The sequence below is a fragment of the Myotis yumanensis genome, unplaced genomic scaffold (genome assembly GCF_028538775.1).
Source record: "Myotis yumanensis isolate MYYU_CA2020_CCGP unplaced genomic scaffold, mMyoYum1.0.hap1 SCAF_16, whole genome shotgun sequence".
Lineage (NCBI taxonomy): Eukaryota > Metazoa > Chordata > Mammalia > Chiroptera > Vespertilionidae > Myotis > Myotis yumanensis.
The window spans coordinates 12,590,989-12,611,525 of NW_027223767.1; the positions used below are offsets into that span (position 1 = coordinate 12,590,989).

Sequence of the window (20,537 nt, forward strand, 5' to 3'; positions counted from 1 at the left end):
CCTAACCGGTTTGGCTCAGTGGCTAGAGTGTCAGCCTGCGGACTGAAGGGTCCCAGGTTCGATTCTGGTCAAGGGCATGTACCTTGGTTGCGGGCACATCCCCAGTAGGGGGTGTGCAGGAGGCGGCTGATCGATGTCTCTCTCTCATCGATGTTTCTAACTCTCTATCCCTCTCCCTTCCTCTCTGTAAAAAAATAAATAAAATATATTGAAAAAAATAAATAAAATAAAATAACAAAAGCAGCCCTGGCCTGGTAGCTCGGTTGGTTAGAGCAGTGTCCTCTATGCCAAGGTTGAGGGTTTGATTCCTGGTCAGGGCACATACAAGAATCAACCAGCCCTGGCCGGGTTTCTCAGTGGTTAGAGCATTGGCCCGTGGACCAAAGGGTCCTGTGTTTGAGTCCCCATCCAGAGTATGTTATCTGGGTTGCAGGTTCCTCAGCCCCTGGAGGGGCGCGTGCGGAAGGCAATCATTCAGTGTGTATCACTTTGATGTTTCTCTCCCTTCCAATCCCTAGAAATCAATGGAAAAAATATTCTCAGCTGAGGATTTTTTTAAAAAAGAAGAATCAGCCAATGTGCACATAAATAAGTGGAACAATAAATCAATGTTTCTCCTTCCCTTCCTCTCTCTCAAATCAATCAAATTTTTTTAAAATAACAAAAGCATGCCAAAACCGGTTTGGCTCAGTGAATAGAGCGTCGGCCTGCGGACTGAAAGGTCCCGGGTTCGATTCCGCTCAAGGGCATGTACCTGGGGTTGCAGGCGCATCCCCAGTGGGAGATGTGCAGGAGGCAGCTGATCGATGTTTCTCTCTCATTGATGTTTCTAACTCTCTGTCTCTCTCCCTTCCTCTCTGTAAAAAATCAATAAAATATATTTTTTTAAAATAATAAAAAATAAATAAATAAAAATAAATAAAATAACAAAAGCAATAAAATATTTAGGAATAAGTGCCTAGCTGGTGTCCCTCAGTGGTTGAGCATCCACCCATGAACCAGGAGGTCACGGTTCGATTCCTGGTCAGGGCACATGGCTGGGTTGGGGGCTCAGTCCCCAGTGAGGGCATGCAGTAGGCAGCCATTCAATGATTTCCATCATTAATGTATCTATCTCTCCCTTTCTCTGAAATCAATAAAAATATTTTAGGAATAAGTTTAACAAGACTGACACACAAAATATGGCACAGGACCTATATGAAGAAATTGATAAAACCTTACTTAAGGATATAAAACCAAGCTCCAAACAAAAGATACCGTATTCTTAGATGGGAAAACAGTATATCCTAAAAGTCAATTGTGAAATAAAGATACAATGCTATTCCATTTAGAATCCCAAACAGGTTTTTGTTTCTGTAAATAAGTGCCCAAGAATAGCCAATAGTTGTTTTAAAAAGAGAATTAGGGCCCTTGCTGGTTTGGCTCAGTGGATAGAGTGTCGGCCTACAGACTGAAGGGTCCTGGCTTTGATTCCGGTCAAGGGCACATGCCGGGTTGTGGACTCGATCCTCAGTGGGGGGCGTGCAGGAGGCAGCTGATCAATGATTCTCTCTCATCATTGATGTTTCTATCTCTCTCTCCCTCTCCCTTCCTCTCTGAAATCAATAAAAATATATTTTAAAAATAAAAATAAATAAATAAAGAGAGAATTAGGGAACTTGCTTGTTGAATATGAAAAAAACATACTATGAAACAACCAATTAGAGCAATATAGCTTAACATATGGAGTGGTAAACAGTCCAGGGGCAGGGCAGCAAGGAGTGGATCCAGAGGTAGACCTCAATATATAGGAAATGTTATTATATGGCCAAAGTTTTTCAATTTAGTGGGAATAAATTACGAATTTTTTTTTTAAATATATTTTATTGATTTTTTACAGAGAGGAAGGGAGAGAGATAGAGAGTTAGAAACATCGATGAGAGAGAAACATCGATCAGCTGCCTCCTGCACATCTCCCAGTGGGGATGTGCCCGCAACCCAGGTACATGCCCTTGACCGGAACCGAACCTGGGACCTTTCAGTCTGCAGGCCGACGCTCTATCCACTGAGCCAAACCGGTTTCGGCTAAATTACGAATTTTTTAAATGAAGTTGACACAACTGGAAAATAAAATTGGACTCCTAATTTACAAAAACAAAAATAAACCAGATGAAATAAAGAGAATGTCAATTTTAAATGAAATTTAAATCCTGCCCTGGCCCGTGGGCTCAATGGTTACAGCATCTGCCTGTGCACCGAAGCATCTCTGGTTCGATTCCTGGTCCCTGGTCAACGGCCTATACCGGGGTTGCAGGTTCCAACCCTGCCCTGGTTGGGGTACGTGCGGGAGGCAACCAATCAATGTGTCTCACATTGATGCCTCTCTCTCTCTCTCTCTCTCTCTCTCTCTCTCCCTCTCTTTCCTTCCCACTCTAAAAGTCAATGGAGAAAATATCCTCAGGTGAGAATTCACAACAACAACAAAAAACAAAAATCCGCCCCCCCCCCCAAAAAAAAAATCTAGAAAATAATGTGTATACTCTAGTGTCTGGAAACCCAGAAACTACAAAAAAAAAAAAAAAAAACCTGACATTTGACTATTGAAAACCCAACCCTTGAACAGTAAAAGCGGGCACAAACTCAAGAGGCAAACTGTCAGTTGGGGGGAATTTTACAATGTGGAAAACAGTTAATTCTGCTGCTGTCAAGAAGCTTTAACAAATTAAGAGAAGAATGAACCAATAGAAAAACATATGCCGCCCTAACCGGTTTGGCTCAGTGGATAGAGCGTTGGCCTGCGGACTGAAAGGTCCCAGGTTCGATTCCGGTCAAGGGCATGTACCATGGCTGCGGGCACATCCCCAGTAGGGGGTGTGCAGGAGGCAGCTGATCGATGTTTCTAACTCTCTATCCCTCTCCCTTCCTCTCTGTAAAAAATCAATAAAATATATTTGTTAAAAAAAAGAAAAGCAAAACTTATGCCACCATTTAAAAATGATTAGAGCCCTACCAGGTGAAGTAGTGACAAATTTATTGAGTGAAGAAAGTGAGATGCACCAAAGTGCATAATATTATCCAATTTTGAAACAACAATAACCAAAACCCACTGATCCATGTTGTTTCTACTACGCATTCAGGATTAAATTGCATATATGCACGCATGTGTGATAAAGCGATTTTTCAAGGCCAATACTAAGACCAACGCATCTCAAACAAAAGCAAATAAGCCCCAAGAAAAAAATTAGCTATAAACCCATCCCATATATTTCAATAAACATTGTTGTGTAAACCCATCTGTCCCTTTTTCTATGCTCCTGCATACTTTTCCTTTTACACTAAATTAAGATCATATGGCTCATACTGTGTTGAGATCTGTCTCTTCTAGTCCATTTTTTCTCATCTTTCTAGACATTTGCTGATGCTATTCTCACCCCAAACTGCCCCGTCCTTTAAAAAACCGTCCATTTGCAGCCCCCAACAGAGAGTGGTTGGCCACTCTGAATTTTGTCCTCACCAGCTCTCTCCCTTCCTTGAGGCACGTTTAGGTCTACCTGGTGTGAGTTTCTTGTGTGCCCCTCACCTCTCCCGTTAAACTGGGGAGCTCCTTGGGGGCAGGAACTTTGCCTCTTTCATAAGTGTTCTCACGGTGCCTAAAATGCACATAGTAAGCACTTCATAAATATGGTTGTACAAAAGGGACATAGGCTTCCCGTCTCTGGTATTACGTGATCTCAAGATAGTATAGGTCAGTGGTCGGCAAACTGCGACTCGAGAGCCACATGCGGCTCTTTGGCCCCTTGAGTGTGGCTCTTCCACAAAATACCGACTTCTGCGCATGGGCCACGAAGTTTCAATCCAACTGTACATGCGCACCCACACGTGGTATTTTGTGGAAGAGCCACACTCAAGGGGCCAAAGAGCCGCATGTGGCTCGCGAGTCGCAGTTTGCCGACCACTGGTATGGGTGAAGGAGTGCTCTAGGAGGTAGATGCTGAGACACTGCACAGCAGGGGTCATATCTGAAGAGCAGGCCCAGGCCTGGGTATCCCTCGGATCAACCAAACCCCGCCCTCCACCCCCTTCCCAGGGCTCTACCAAAAGCTCAGAAAGGAACCACCCGCACACAGGGCTCCATGTATGATATATATTTATATATATAATTGCTCTCATTTTATTGTACTTAATTCTCTTTTTACAGTAGATCTGACACAGGCATTAAATAACTGCAGAGAGACCACTGGGGTGAGGAAGTGCAGGAAAACATGGGGACCCAAAGTGAAGAAACAGATCCAGCAAGAGAAAAAAGGGAAGGGTCCATCTGTGGGTGGGGTGTGGAGGCTGCAGCATCAAAAAAAAAAAAAAAGAAAAGAGGGGGGGAGATTAGGTGAGGCAGTGAACAAATGGCACTGGAGGAGACAGTGAAAGGCCTCTGTAACCAAGAATACAGAAGGTCCCTCTTTTACAATTCTGTGGGCACTAGGGGGTTGTTAGAAACTGCAGAAAGATCTGAAGGAGACAGAGCCAGGCCATTCAGGGCCTAAATGGAGGGGGTATTTGCAAGTTCCAGGCTAAAATGCAGAGGAAAGGGTAGGCGTTAGTGATTAGTTGATAAATTGCTAAGAGGAACCAGCGAGAGGATGGTGGGGGCAGAGCTGGGCCCAGGGAAGCTGGTGGAATAGTCCCACAGCTGCTGACGTTCCCAAGGTGGCCACTGGGGACAGATCCAAAACGGCCGCCCCTCCCCCAGGGCTCTTGGGAAGTGGAACTTGAAGGATATTCTGGGAAAGCCGACAGGGGTAAGGGAGCCATCCGCAAAAAACAAAGTGGATATTCAGCCTAGGTCAACCCTGCCCCTCTGAGTGGTGCCTATTTGGGCGATAGAGACCAGGAAGAGGGACCAATATAGACTTCCAAACCCTCACTCTCAGCTCACACAGTCACCTTAGGATGATAAGTGGAATGTACCAGGAAACAGGGAAAAGACTACGGAGCCAACTGTCCTGAAAAGAGAATGGGGATGGAGAGGAAGTAGAGAAAGACCTACCAGAGGAACCAGATAAATTAAAAGCCACCAAGACAGCAACAGTGTATAGTAGGGGAGTGTGGGACACAGGGGAAGGTGACAGCGGCTGCATCAGGACTGGGAGAGTGGAGTGCCCCATTCCTGTCTGGAAGCTAAGGGGTGACATGAGATTGTGTTTATGTGCATGTGAAGATGGGGAGGCATTTTCTGTATCTCTCAGGGGATGGGAGGGTAGCTGTGAGGACACCCCACTCACAGCTAAACCAGAACCAGAACAGCTCCTCTCCTCTGTGACCATCTTGGGATCCCACCTTTCTGTCTTTGACTGAGGGGGGTTGGGAGAAGATGGTGGAAAATGTGTGAAAGTGGGGAAATCACAACGGACATCAACCAGGCTGGGTTCAGAGGTAAAGGAAAAGGGACATTCCAGAAGCATCCACAGGAAAGGGGGGGGGGAACAGGCGGAAGGGGGGGTCTCAGGTTTTGTTGATGCGGAGTTTGAAGGCCACTCGGCCCGCAAACTTGTCTCGCTCGTCGTCTGTGGCGATGTTGACGGCGTTGATTCGGCATTCCACGTTCACCTCCACGTTGGGGGTCACATTCAGGAACTTCACGGCCACGAGGGGCTGTGTGTAGTTCACCTGGGTCAAAGGAGGAGAGTGAGGGACCAGGCCCAGGGCAACTTGGCCTCCTCCTCAAGGAGTTTGCTCCCCTTGAAGAGCCATCGCCCCAGGGCCTCCCATAGAACTTACGTGGAACTTCTTGCCATAGTAGGGGAAGTACATGAGGTCGATGTTGCCATTGGCAGGGAACATGACAAAGCTACCCAGATTCTCGGCATCTTCATCTCGCTGTGGGGGCACAGGAGGGTAGAAGGGAGAGCTTGTTTAGGATGGAAGGAACCCGGAAGCTCACTAGACTTCCCTTTGTTTTTTTCACCCCGGAATTATTCTGTCTCAAATCTGTTTCCCTTGAGCTGTGAGTCTGTGTGTGTCTTGAGTGTGAGCAGGAGGAGGCATCCCGTCTCCCTCAATAGGTTGGGAAGTTCTAAAGAGCACTAATGAGCCCTAACTGGTTTGGCTCAGTGGATAGAGCGTTGGCCTGCGGACTGAAGGGTCCCAGGTTCGATTCCGGTCAAGGGCATGTACCTTGGTTGCGGGCACATCCCCAGTGGGGGGTGTGCAGGAAGCAGCTGATCGATGTTTCTCTCTCATCGATGTTTCTAACTCTCTATCCCTCTCCCTTCCTCTCTGTAAAAAATCAATAAAATATATTTTTAAAAAAAGAGCGCTAACGATACTGTAGCCTCCTACTCCACTCCCACCTCAAGTTCTTACCCCATCCTCAGGAATCGGTTTCTAGAGCAGAGCCAAGAGAGAACTGATAAATGAGTTAGGCTCAGTAGAAAGCAAGGAGAGGGGTTGAGGGAAGAGATGGCAGGAAGTTTCTAGACAGGACAGAGGTGGAGACAGTGGGGTTCCGAGGACACCCTAGTGGTAGCAGATGGTGCTAACAGATCAGCAGCTACCAGATCCCTAAAAAGAACTGAGGAGCAGGTGAGATATGGAAGGGAGAGCAGAAGACATGGTTATCAGGGAATAGAGAAGAAGGTGGGAAGGTTAAGGAGAGAAGCCAGAGGCCAGGGCTTGGGTGGAGTCAGGAAAGGGGGTGTCTATCCACAAGAGCTGGCTTCTGCACCCGAGAGAGAAGCAAGAGGAATAGGATCCCCTTGGAGTTTGATCCATCTTGCAGCCCTCTCTTACCCCCTTATCTCTATAGTGATGGGGCCTCTGGGAGCAAAGAAGACTGGAAGAGATGAGTGAATTACATGGAAACCATGATATACAAACAGGTGGGCAGGTGGACAAGGTCCAAAAAGCTCACCTTCCCCGCACAGGTAACATTCATGCTCTGGTTTGCTCCTGCATAGAAGTTGATGACCTGGAGTGAGGAGAGTGGTGAGAGTTAGAAAAAGAAGTTGTCAAAGGCACAACTTCCAGCCATGGACCTCAGCCTCCAATGGCCCTATCTTTCTTGTTCTCTCAGCGACTCAAACATCCAAAAATCTCTCTAATGCCCATCAGGAAGCAACTGTCAGTAGATGGTGGCCCCAATTCCCTCCTCCATTCTCCCTAGGGACCAAGGTCATGGTTACCCGGTTCATCTTAATGAAGACACAGGGCTGCCCAGTGCTATAACCATAGTGGGTGGGGTCCCCGATGCCAGAGCAGTCACCCAGCTGGGTCCGGTTGAACTGGCAGGCACGTTTCGGGTAGTTGAGGACTCCGTTATCTGGCTGTTCGTAATAGCGCCCAGGGCGGCAGACATCATTCTTTTGGGCTTGGATGGAGTCGTTGTAAGCTAAGGAGGTGGGGGAGAGAGTGCATGGGCCTGATGTTCCACTTCTAGGGTCTCCAACCCCCTGGCCAAGGTCCTGCACAACCACATCTCCGGCCCCACACTCACGCTCCAAGAACTTGTTGAGCTTCTGAACATGCTGGTCCCAGCTCTCAGTGTCACTGACATTGACCACGACATCAAGGTTCTCAGTCTTGGGGCGAATCATCAAGCCTATAGCCAGACAAGGGCAGGAGTGCGGGCTGTATATACGATGTGGGGCCACACACAGAGGGCAGAAGACAGATATAGGGAACACCAGGGTGAGGGATGGGATGAAGATCTAAGATCCTCTTCATGGGAGGAAGAGATCCCCAGGTCACATAGCTCTCAGCTGTGGGAAATGGGAAAGGAAAGCGGACTTCAAGAACTTCCCAGCACATGGTGATTGGGTCATCAGAACCACACCTCTGAGAATTCTGAGTTCTTCTCAGCCTTGGAGTTCCTTTGGGAGGCTGAGGGGCAAAAGAGCAGTTAGAGTGGCTGGTAGTCGAGTCTCATCACTCACCTGGTGTGGCCAGTCGGTCCTGGTACTTGGGGGTATGGTCAGAGACAGTCTGCAGCATCACCCACATGGTGAGGGTGAACATGGCCGTGAGGAAGCCATAGAAGACGAAGTAGAAGAGGAGGATAAAGGCTGGGGAAGAGGAAACGGGGTCAGCAGGTTATCCTGCCATGACCTCACCTATCCCACACACCCCTTCCCTACTCAGAGGCTCTGCTCTGGGACAGGTCACAGAGCCTCGGGGACATCTTAGGGCCTGCCCCGGGGGAGTGAGATGAGACAAGCTGGAAACAGGCAGTTGTGCCTGGCGTCCAGCCATGACTCCCAGCCCCCTCCTGGTCCTGGGGCACAGCGAGGCCTGACCTTGTGGAGGCCACCAGAGACCTGAACTCTCGTTGCTGAGACAACCCCAAGTATAGGCCACAGTGATTTTGCTTCAAATTACATTCCCAACTTCTCAACCATTCATGGCCCTGAAAAAAGCACATCTGTTACTGCTGTATCGGTACTCGTGCTTAAAGTTGTACAGCACACAACTTCTGAAGCTGGCACTGGCTACCGGCTCACAACTAAAACTCTCATTCCGTCCTCAAAGGGTCGACCCTCACACTCAGATAGCAACATCTTCCCTCTCTCTCTCCTGGTGCCCCACAGAAGCCAAATCTTGAACACAGCTCCTTCCTAACTACAACATCTCTCAGAGACAGATGTCCAGAACTGTCAACAGTCACCCCACCCCCAACTCACACACAAAACACTCAGGAGAATCTCCCACCGCCTTCCCAGCTGAGAGCAGGTCTGTGGTGGATATGAGGTGGCACTATGGCACTGCTCAGCTGAGTATGGGTGCCTGCTGTTCCCACCACTGGGAGCCCCTAGTGACCCAGTGGTTCTCAGCCTTCCTAAGGCCGAGACCCTTTAATACAGTTCCTCATGTTGTGGTGACCCCCAACCATAAAATTATTTTCGTTGCTACTTCATAACTGTAATGTTGCTACTGTTATGAATCGTACTATAAATATCTGATAGGCTATGTGTGTTTTCCCATGGTCGCGACCCACAGGTTGCAAAAGACACTTCCCCCAGGAAGCTTCCTCAGCTCTCCCAAGTACTCACGGACCTCTCCAATCCCAAGGACTGGACTTCACGTTCCCTCCCGGCAAGGACTGCATTGGGCCTGCCTCAGGGGCCCCAGGTGGATGGGCTGATGGGGACGTCCTTCGGTCAGTGTAGATGTAGTGTCAGTTGGGTCACACCCTGCACCCGGTGCTCAGATTCCCGTTTGACTGTCCCTTTTGGAAGAATTCCACCCCTTCCCTGCACCCATGCCCAGCACCGGACCCTCAACAGACACAGCTCCCTCCACACCCCCTGAGTCCTGCCACCCCAACCCCAAGCCACACTAGGCCAAATGGTGTACACATCGCACCACCAGGGACCAACTCCCTGCACCTGCGACATCTGAGACAAGCATCCAGCCTCGAGATTCTCACAGCGACCCCCCTCCCCAGCAGCCCCCACCCACAGAGCAGCCACAGATGGCTCCGAGTGCCCCACCGTGGGCCACAGACAACTTCCGCTGTGAAGGATCCCCCTCCTTCCAGCGCACATCCCCACCTCTCCAAGACCCGCCCTCTCACGCCCGTTCCCAGGGTCCAGGGGTGGGCGCGAGCTAAAAATAGACGTGTTTGGCCAGCCGGTTGGGAGCCATGGGGAGGGAAGGGGCGTCTTCTGGGGAAGGAGGGCCCCTGTGCGGTGCCGACCAGCCCCCGAGAGCGAGTGCGAGCGCCGCGGCGCGGCCACGCGCGCAGAGCCCGCGACCCCCCGCGCGAGGGGGCTCCACGGGGGGCGGGCAGGCGGCCGTGACCTACTTTCTCCGCCTCCGCAGCGCCAGCCAAGGAGATTAGACCAGCGATTTGGTCCCCTCCCAGCTCAGAGCGCCGCAGGGGGGTCGGACGCCGGGACCGGGAAAGGAGCTGGGGTGACGCCAACGGGACCTCGTGCCCCCGGGGCATCACCAAGCGGACCCCCCCATCCACCCCCGCCCCTGGCGCGGCTGCCCCGCGTACCCCAGCTGGTCCCGGTGCGGCCCATGAACTGGTGCGTCCGCGGGTTCCACACGAACTCCTTCCACTCCTCAACCACCTGCCCGCAGCTCTTCTTCTCTTTCTGGATGACCATCTTGGCGGCGGGGGACGAGTACCGCGCGGGGCGGGGGGCTACGGAGAAGCTGGGGTGCGGTGCGCTGTAGCCCCCCTCCCACGTACCGGAATGCTCCGGGAGCAGAGGCAGCCGGAGCGAGGGAGACCCCCTTCAGCTATGCAGCTGCTGCGAATTCCGGGGTGCACGGCCACGCGCTGCGGGTTGCTGGCAACGCTGCGTGGGATGCACAGATCCTAGGCCCCCCCAACTGCGATAAAAAGGGGGGGTTGTCAGAGCAGGGGAGGATAAAAAGGGGAAGGGGTACGAGTGCCGCTTCACCCCACCTCCTAGAAGCAAAAGGAAAAGGGATGCAAAAATAGACGGCAGCCAAACCGGAGCGAAACGCAGTACAAATCGGGGTGCAAAGAAGCAGAGAGAGAAGTGGGGGAGGGGGCCGCCCCGAAATCCGAGATTCAAAGAGCCTGTGGCGCGGGTTTGGGTGACCACCGGAGGTTCTTCCGCCAAGCAGAGACCGCCGCGCCAGCGGGGCTCGGCCGCCGGGTGGGGTGCAGACGCGCAGTTGGGGGTCACCCCGGGAGAGGAGACCCCGGCCCCAGGCTCCGCTCCTCAGCAGTGCGAGCCGGCGGGCGCCGAGCGCAGTCTTTATAGTCAGCAGCTTTGGGGCTGCCCGCCCCTTCCCTCCCCCAGAAACCCCGCCTCCTCGCCGCTGGCCCGGGCACCTCATGCATATGCAAACATGGAGATGCAGGGCCCGCCCCCTGCAGCCTCTTCAGGGCCAGGAGGTCTGTCCCTTACAGCCACCCCAGGTACTGGACTGGGTCCGAGTGGGTAGGAGGGTAGAGGCCATGTCTGGGCAGGATACGGAGAGAGAACCCCGGAGAGACACAGAGGCTGGGAGGGAAGCAAACACATGCTGAGATGGGGGACCCAGGCAGGGAGTTAAAAAGAGACCAAGATCCAGGAGATACACAAGGCAGAATGTGGAAGGACTAGAGAAGGAGCCAGAAACCAAGAAAAGGAGATAAAGGAGACCAGTCAGGGCCCTAGACCAGCAGGATGGGAGCTGGAACGGGGCACATGGAGATGAGAGGCCACCACACGGGGGAATTCCTCAGTGGGGGCTGCTAGCAGGTGTGTGTCCCGCCCCCCAATGCCTCCTTTTCCAGTCCCACAGCCCCTCCTCCCACCACCTGTTTATCCCCAAGTCTCCGGGCTTCCGGGGCTCCCCCCACACCTGTTAGTGAATCCCTCGCACACCACATCCCAGCCCCCAGCATTCCCCGAGAACCCAGCCCTGGAGCCAGGTCTGCTGGTGTACTGCCTCCTCCCACCCTCATGTCTTTTTTTTTTAAATTGTTTAAAGTATTACATATGTCTCCTTTTTGTGTAAGGACACACTTACCTTGTCCTCACTCCGAGTCTCCCTGAACTCCCATGCATGGTGGCTACATCGACCCCCACGACCCCCATGTCTTAACTCCCCTCATCATTTGCCCACTTGAGTCAACAAACATTTACTGAGCACCTATTCGAGACCTTGTGCAATGTAGCCCTGGAGAGGGAAGGCTGAAGTTCTCTCCCTCTCCCTTCCTCTCTGAGATCAATAAAAATATATTGATTTTTATTAAAAAGAATAATTATCTTTTAAAAATTATTTTAATTTTTATTAAGTATATTTTATTGATTTTTTACAGAGAGGAAGGGAGAAGGATAGAGAGTCAGAAACATCGATGAGAGAGAAACATCGCAACCAAGGTACATGCCCTTGACCGGAATCGAACCCGGGACCCTTGAGTCCACAGGCCGACGCTCTGTCCACTGAGCCAAACCGGTTCGGCAACTAGCACTTCTTTTTAAACTTTTATTCATTGATTGATTTTATTTTATTTTAAATATATTTTATTGATTTTTTTACAGAAAGGAAGGGAGAAGGACAGAGAGTTAGAAACATCCATGAGAGAGAAATATCAATCAGCTGCCTCCTGCACACCCCCTACTGGGGATGTGCCCGCATGCCCTTGACCGGAGTTGAACCTGGGACCCTTCAGTCCTCAGGCCGATGCTCCATCCACTGAGCCGAACCGGTTAGGGCTCATTGATTGATTTTAGAGAGAGAGAGATGCCCAGGCTGTTGTAGCTCAGTTGGTTGAGCATCATCCTGTGCCAACAGATTGATGTTTCTCTCTCACATCAGTGTTTCTCTCTCTCCCTCTCCCTACCTCCCTCTCTAAAATCAATAAATATATTTTTTAAAGCGGTAATTGAACAACATTAAATAGCAAATAAAAATACTATGAGAGCCCTGGCTGGTTTGGCTCAGTGGATAGAGTGTTGGCCTGCGGACTAAAGGGTCCTGGGTTCGATTCCGGTCAAGGGCTCATGCCTGGGTTGTGAGCTCAATCCCCGGGGCGGGGGGGGGGGGGGGGGCATGCAGGAGGCAGCTGATCAATGATTCTCTCTCACTGATGTTTCTAACTCTCTCTCCCTCTCCCTTCCACTCTGAAGTCAATAAAAATATATATTTTAAAAAATGCCATGAGAAGTTGAGAAAAGAACTGTGGAAGAAAGGAAAACATCTTATATTTCAGTAGTTTGAATGGCTCCGTTTTCCTGCTTTTTGGAATATATTTTTATTTATTTCAGAGAGGAAGGGAGAGGGAGAAAGAGAGATAGAAACATTAATGGTGAGAATCATTGATCAGCTGCCTCCTGCATGCCCCCCACTGGGGATCAAGCCTGCAACCCAGGCATGTGCCCTTGACCAGAATTGAACCCGGGACTCTTCCGTCTGCAGGCTGATGCTCTAGTCCAGCCGTGGGCAAACTATGGCCCACGGGCCGGATCCGGCCCGTTTGAAATGAATAAAACTAAAAAAAAAAAAGACCCTACCCTTTTATGTAATGATGTTTACTTTGAATTTATATTAGTTCACACAAACACTCCATCCATGCTTTTGTTCCGGCCCTCCGGTCCAGTTTAAGAACCCATTGTGGCCCTCGAGTCAAAAAGTTTGCCCAACCCTGCTCTAGTCACTGAGCCAAACCAGCTAGGGCTTTCCTGCTTTTTGAACAAGGGATCCCGCATTTTCATTTTGCAGTGGGTCCTAAAAATTATGGCGCTGGCCCTGCTTCAGTCCTTTTTGCAGCAGACTCTGAATTAACTTTCTCAAGATACAGTTTTAGGCCCTGGCTGGGTAGTTCAGTTGGTCAGAGCGTCCTCCCGATGAGCCAAGGTTTCAGGTTCGATCCCCGGTCAGGGCACATACAAAAATCAACCAGTGAATGTGTAAATAAGTTGGAATAACAAATGGATATTTCTCTCTCTCTCTCTCTAAAAAAATCAGTAAGTAAAAAAAATATTTAAAAAAAGATACAGTTTTAATTAGGTCACTCCTCAGCTCAAAGGTCTTCAATGGCTTCCTGTTACCCTGCAGGATGGATGCCTCATTCTTCAGCTTAACCTTCAGGGTATTCCACAATCCAGATCTAGCCTGTGTCCCCAGCCCCTTTCCCACGAGGCCCCCACTAGTCCTCTGCTCGAGTTTAACTAGCCGCTCCCAGTACAGGCTGAGCTCACTCCTGACTCCACACCTTTGTCCACTTCATTTCCTCATCCTGGAAGACTACCCATCTTTCAGAGTGCACCCCGACTCCCATTCATCCATTTAATGGGCATCTAATGAGCATTTTCTTAAAACCAGGCACTGTTTGGTCTCTGTGCTCTTGGGCCCTCATCCCAATAAAAATAAAAGCAAGCAAACATTTTAAAATAAAATGTTGATATTACAGAGAAAAAATGAAACAGGGTGATATGCCAGAGAGCGCCGGATGGTCAGGGATGACTTATAATGTGACACCTGAGTGACCCAAAGGGGCCACGAGGAGAGCTTCCTAGGAGAAGGGACGTAAAAATGCAACGGCTAAGCTTCAATGAGGGAAGGCAAGTTGACACCACAAGTCCTATCCGGTTCAGCTCAATGGATAGAGTGATGGCCTGCGGACTGAAGGGTCCTGGGTTCGATTCTGGTCAAGGGCACATGCCAGGGTTGCAGGCTCTATCCCCAGTAGGGGGCGTGCAGGAGGCAGCCGATCAATGATTCTCTCATCATTGATGTTTCAATCTCTCTCTCTCCCTCTCCTTTCCTCTCTCTGAAATTATATATATATATATATATATATATATATATATATATATAGAGAGAGAGAGAGAGAGAGAGAGAGAGAGAGAGAGAGAGAGAGACACCACAAGAGACCCGAGAGGCAGGCAGGAACCAAATCATACAGGTCCTTGTAGGCCAAAGGGAGTAGTTTGGATTTTAATCCAACCACCACAGAAGCAATTCTAGTGTTTTAAGCAGGGGAGTGACATGCCTAAATTTAATGAAAATCACCATGAGGTGCAAGGATGCCAGTTAGGAAGGCTTTGCAGCAGTCCAGGGGGAAGGGTACAGATGGCTTGGACCAGGCCAGCAGGGTTGCAGATGGAGAGAAGAGGCTGGGTTCAGGATCTACTTTGAAAACGCAGTGACATGAACAGTGGGGACGACAGAAAGAGAAACCAAGGCTAATGCTTCGGTTTTGCTTTGAGCAGTTGGGCTGAAAACTCTTGTGTGTATTTTATCTTCTTAACCAGACTACCAGCTCTTTGAAAGCAGGCCTTTGTCTTAGACCTTGCATATATCCTCTAAATCCGAGTCTCCACAGAGCTGCCGAATATAATGTCTGGCGGCTGAATGGGCTTAAACATGGAATGGCTTCTTCTACAAGAAACCTCAGGAAAACTCCTTGTCCGTTCCTTCGCCGGGCAAGGAGCATGAAAAAGGGACAGCCTCAGTCTGGAGAGATGAGGCCGGGACCCTACCCTCGGCGTATATCAGGGGTCCTCAAACTACGGCCCGCGGGCCACATGCAAATACAAATATTGTATTTGTTCCCGTTTTGTTTTTTTACTTCAAAATAAGATATGTGCAGTGTGCATAGGAATTTGTTCATAGTTGTTTTTTTTTAACTATAGTCCGGCCCTCCAACGGTCTGAGGGACAGTGAACTGGCCCCCTGTTTAAAGAGTTTGAGGATCTCTGGCGTATATAGTCTGGCTAACGCAGGCCTGGTTGTGCCTCCAGGCTGCTGGCTGTCTCTGCCCTGCACTCAGGATCGCTTGGAAAAGAAAGAATGAATGCCTCTGTGGGTTTAGGGGGGCCCTGGGTGAGGGTGAGAAGCCTTTACTTCTGTCTATTCCTCCTTCTCCTGGAAGTGAGGACCACCATGAGGAGGGTGGGGGATGGGAGGTGCACGCTACCAAGTGCTCCATTGGTGTTCATGGGAGAAAAAAGCTGAGAAAGGGCTGGCAGGGCAAAGAGTCATCATAGATCTCGAAACTCTTCTTGGAACACTGCCCTCCCTCCCGCATCTCCAAAAAGGGAATAAGAGCGCCCGTACCCGCTCTCCCATGTCCAGAGCCAGTTAGGAAGTCTATGCCCTTGATCATTCTGCCCCCACCCCCCACCCCCAAACCCACACAATCCCAGGGACTCAGCTGTCTGGGTTCCAACAACATGGGTCTTTGCAGAAAGAAGAATAAGGAAAGAAGAGAGTTCTGAAGCATAGATATGGGGAGAGGGAAAGTGGGGAGTGTTATTTAATGGGGACAGAGTTTCCATTTTTTGAAATAAAGGGTTCTGGAAATGGGCGCACTTTCCCTCTCCAGAGCAAGCCCATGCCTGCCTTTCCTTCCTCTGCACACCCACCCCCCACCCCCCGACCCCCACCCCCAACGTGTGTTACCTTTGCCCTTCCCTCTCCTAAGCTCCAAGGGCCCTTCTGCCTCTGTAACTTGTTTTCTGAGCCTATGCAGCCCAGCTGGCTCACTTCAACCGCCTTGTAACTTTCTAAATAAACTTTCTCTTATAATTTAAGGGGGGGAAAAAGAGTTCTAGAGATGGGTGGTGGTAATGGCTGCACAAAACTGTAAATATACTTAATGCCACTGAATTGTACCGTTAAAAACGGTTAACATGGCCCAGCTGGTGGAGCTCAGGGGCTCAGCATGGATCCACGCACCAAGAGGTCATTGGCTTACTTCCTGGTCAGGGCACATGCCAGTGTGGGGTGTGCAGAAGGCAGCTCTCTTATCAATGTTTCTATCTGTCTCTCCCTCTCTCTTCCTCTCTCTCTGAAATCAATAAATATATTTTAAAAAATGGTTACGATGGCCAATTTTGTTATGTGTATTTTACTACAGTTTAGAAAATAAGTAAATACAAAGGAAAACAGATGTTCCCTTGCTGAACAGATCAAGCGCCAATTCTTTTTTTTTTTTTTAATATATTTTATTGATTTTTTACAGAGAGGAAGGGAGAGGGATAGAGAGTTAGAAACATCGATGAGAGAGAAGCATCGATCAGCTGCCTCCTGCACACCCCCCACTGGGGATGTGCCTGCAACCAAGGTACATGCCCTTGACCGGAATCGAACCCAGGACCATTCAGTCCGCAGTCCGACGCTCCATCCAGTGAGCCAAACCAGCTAGGGCAAGCTCTAATTCTTTATCAGGACTTACAAGGCCTCTCACAGTGAAGCCCATGGAACATGCCCAGTTTACCCTTCTATCTCTATTGCCCCTGGTTCAGCCGCATCACACACTGTTCCTCATCTTTTCTAAATCTCCAGGCTCAGACTTGTATTTCAAGAAATATGCACAAGGCCCTGGCCGGTATGGCTCAGTTGGTTGGGTGCCGTCCCATGCAGGTCGCTGGTTGGATCCCTGGTAGGGGACCTACAGGAGGCAACCTACCAGTGTTTCACTCTCACATCAATATTTCTCTTTTTCTTCCTCTCTCTAAAAATCAATAAAAATATTTTTTTAAAGAAATACGCACAAGCCGAAACCGGTTTGGCTCAGTGGATAGAGCGTCGGCCTGCGGACTGAAGGGTCCCAGGTTCGATTCCGGTCAAGGGCATGTACCTGGGTTGCGGACACATCCCCAGTGGGAGATGTGCAGGAGGCAGCTGGTCAATGTTTCTCTCTCATCGATGTTTCTAACTCTCTATCTCTCTCCCTTCCTCTCTGTAAAAAATCAATAAAATATATTAAAAAAAAAAAAAAGAAATATGCACAAGGCTAATATCAACATCTCCCATATATTGAACACTTTTTTGTTGTTGTTAATCCTCACCCGAGGATTTTTTTCCCCCATTGTTTTGTTTACTTAATTAATGTTTATATATTTTTATTGATCCCAGAGAAGGGAGAGGCATAGAGAGATAGAAACATCAATGATGAGAGAGAATCACTGGTCAGCTGCCTCTTGCAAGCCCCACACTGGGGCTCAAGCCTGAAACCCGGCATGTGCCCTAACTGGGAATCGAACTCTGACCTCCTGATTCATAGGTTGACACTCAACCACTGAGCCATGCTGGCTGGGCTCCATTGTTTGTTTGTTTAATATTTTTTTTATTGATCTCAGAGAGGAAGGGAGAGGGAGAGAGATAGAAACTTCAGTGATGAGAGAGAATCATTGATTGGCTGCCTGCTGCATGATCGAGCCTGCAACCCAGGCTTATGCCCTTGACTGGAATCAAACCCAGGACCCTTCAATCCACAGGCCGACACTTTATCCACTGAGCAAAAACAATTAGGTCTACATTTTTTTTTTTTTTTTAGAGAGAGAGAGTAGAAAGGAGGGAGGGAGGGAGAAGCATTTACGTGAGAGAGACGCATCTATTGGTTGTCTCCCACAGATGCCCAGATGAGGGGGCCGGGGATTGAACCTGCAACCCAGGTACATGCCCTTGACAGGGAATCGAACCTGAGACCCTTCAGTGCTCAGGCCAACGCTCTAACCACTTAGAAACACAGGCCAGGGCTTGAGCACTTTATGCCAAGCACTGTGCTAGGCATTTGACCTACATGATGTCATCAAATCCTCACAGCAAGCCTATGAGTAGGATAACTTGCCTGCTTTGTAGATGGGGAAACGGGAATTTAAAGAGATTTAATTTGTTCAAGTTTGCACCTCCCATAACTTACCTCTTTGATGATCTTTAATAGAACTTGCACACAGGTTCCTTGGCATGTCATAGAGATTTCTACAATAGCATTTGACATGTCTATCTATCTCCCAAGGCCCTAGTTCTCCAGGGCCAGGACCAAGTCTTACTCATTTTTATTTAGAGACCCTGTGGACTACCTAACACAGCACTTGGCATATTGTCAGTAGCCAATAAATGTTTGTTGAAAGAAACAAAAAGAGAGGTAAGGAGGGAGGAATGAGGGACAGAGGGAGGGAGGGTCAGAGGGAGGGAGGGAAGGAGGAAGGGAGGGAGGGAAAAGAAGAGAGGCAGAAAGGAAGGTGGAGTGAGTGGCTAAACCAGGCCTGGAGACTGCAGGGTATGCTGCCAAAGTCCGGAAAAATTGTTAGGGGTGTGCACGAGGCAGGGGACACTGGGCAGGCATTGTAGGTGCCCTTGGTGGGGGCCTGGCAGACTCTGTGTCACAGCAAAGTCAGTCTTAATGAAAGAGTGCAGACAGCTCTGAATGGTAATCAGGAATCTTGGAATCTAGGGCAGGCTGCAGAAAGAGGTTGGGGGCATGGTGTCCTGAACAGGTCGGGTGGAGGGACGAGAGAAAAGCCAGCCTCATGACACAAGGTCAGCAAGCTGCCACTCAGAACCACCCCCTTGACGGGGACTCAGGTGTGCCAGGCCCTTTGCCCTCTCTATTAACTGGCTCACACTGGAGGCACCGGAACCGGCTTCTTTTCATTATTCAGGTCTTTGCTCAAAAGTGACACTGGCTCAGAGAGGGCTTCCCTGACCACCCAGCTAACGCTGCCTCTCCCCTACCACCTATTCCATTATTTTATTTTATTCCTTTTATAGAGCTAACCCGTCTCTGAAATCATCTTATTTCTTTCTCTTGTTGATGGGCTGTCTGGCCACCCCTGCCCTATTCTGTGAGCTTCATAAGAACAGATTGTGTCTCTCCTTGTCATCAATGCATCCTCAGTGTCTGCAGCTGCTCAATAAATATCAGTTTAATAGACATATTCAAGTGACCCAGGCTGACCCTGAACATTGCACAGGAACCAACCAGAGTTGAATCTGGATTCCCTGTCCGTGCTGAGGCCTCTCCTACAAAACACCATGATGGGTGCCGGTAGCTTTAAGACCCTGCAAACTCGAGATTGGGAGGGTCCAAGGAGGGGCCTAGGATTTGTGTCTTCTACCTGACAGACGCTCCTGGAGCCTCCTGACCCTGGACTCATATAGATAGATCTTAGCTGATCCCTGCAGAAGGGGCCAGCAGGGCCAGCAACTAACTCACCCTGTAGTCTGCATTACTGGGAGGAAAATCCTGATTAAGCAAGGAGGCTAGGATACTATGGGGTCTGGAAATGGAGAATGGGTAAACAATTCTTTTTTTTTTTTTTAATGGGCACCAGGACCAATGATTACCAGCCTCCCAGCTCCCAAAAAATTATGCTTCCAAAATCTCTTGATGTCGATTCCACACATAAAGCAATCAAGCTGCCCTATGTGTGCCACTCATGGCAGAAGCCCTTTTTTGGGTTAGCAGTTCTTGAGAGGGAGGAGGACTGAGAGATTGGGACCCAGGGTTGCAGTCCCAGGGCTCCCTAGGGAGTTGGGAGATTTGGGTTAGGACACAAGGATTTCCAAGAGGGCTAAAGACTGGGAGATGGAGCTAGGTGCTGGGGGTGTGGGTATGAGGGTTTCCCAGGGAGCAGAGGCTTGAAGCAGGAGGGTGCACCTGGGAGGTGCTGAGGCACCAGGATTCTCCAAATATCTGGGGGCTGAGGGCTGAGTCACCATATTCTTTAACATCATGCCTTAGCAGCGCTTCTCAACCTGTGGGTCGCGACCCCTTTGGCGGTCGAACGACCCTTTCACAGGGGTCGCCTAAGACCATCCTGCATATCAGATATTTACATTACGATTCATAACAGTCGCAACATTACAGTTATGAAGTAGCAACGAAAATAATTTTATGGTTGGGTCACAACATGAGGAACTGTATTTAAAGGGCCAGAAGGTTGAGAACCTCTGCAGGGCAGAGATGTTCCTGAATCTGTCCGTTTTTCCCAGCTATGACCAGCATAAGCCAGTTCTTGCTTAATAGAGTAGAATGCAAGTGACCAAGGCTAGGAGAGATAGAGGCGGCCTTCTCCCAGTGCTCTCCTCCCTCTTTCTTTCTCCCTACTGCCTCCACCCCTTTTCCCCAAATCCCTGCCCCCATCTCTCTATGACCCTCTCATGCCCCCTGCTGCTCCTTCCTTGAACAGCAATGGCCAGTCTAAAGGACAACAGAATTCAATCTCTTCCCTTTCCTCCTGATGGACCAACCCCGTAGGACCATCCTTAGAGAGGGGCAGCTAAAGTCCCAAAGGGAAGGGAGTAGCCCCAGCCGGTTTGGCTCAGTGGATAGAGCGTCAGCTTGTCGACTGAAGGGTCCC

The 20,537-nt window shown here is 49.6% G+C and overlaps 1 protein-coding gene and 1 non-coding gene across 2 annotated transcripts; both read right to left on the bottom strand.

Annotated features, from left to right (window-relative positions):
* Nucleotides 1–4,109: 4,109 nt before the first annotated feature.
* Nucleotides 4,110–10,685, bottom strand: ATP1B2 (ATPase Na+/K+ transporting subunit beta 2). The gene is made up of 8 exons (XM_070393789.1): nt 10,391–10,685; nt 9,974–10,314; nt 7,908–8,036; nt 7,469–7,573; nt 7,158–7,363; nt 6,887–6,943; nt 5,755–5,853; nt 4,110–5,643 (listed from the first exon to the last, which is right to left on the bottom strand). The coding sequence occupies exons 2-8, from the start codon at nt 10,083–10,085 to the stop codon at nt 5,479–5,481; spliced, it is 873 nt and encodes a 290-aa protein (XP_070249890.1). The 5' UTR covers nt 10,086–10,314; nt 10,391–10,685; the 3' UTR covers nt 4,110–5,478.
* An 8,812-nt stretch (nt 10,686–19,497) lies between these two features.
* Nucleotides 19,498–19,631, bottom strand: LOC138995250 (U11 spliceosomal RNA). The gene has a single exon (XR_011468574.1). It is a non-coding gene; the product is annotated as a U11 spliceosomal RNA (small nuclear RNA).
* Between the last annotated feature and the right edge of the window lie 906 nt (nt 19,632–20,537).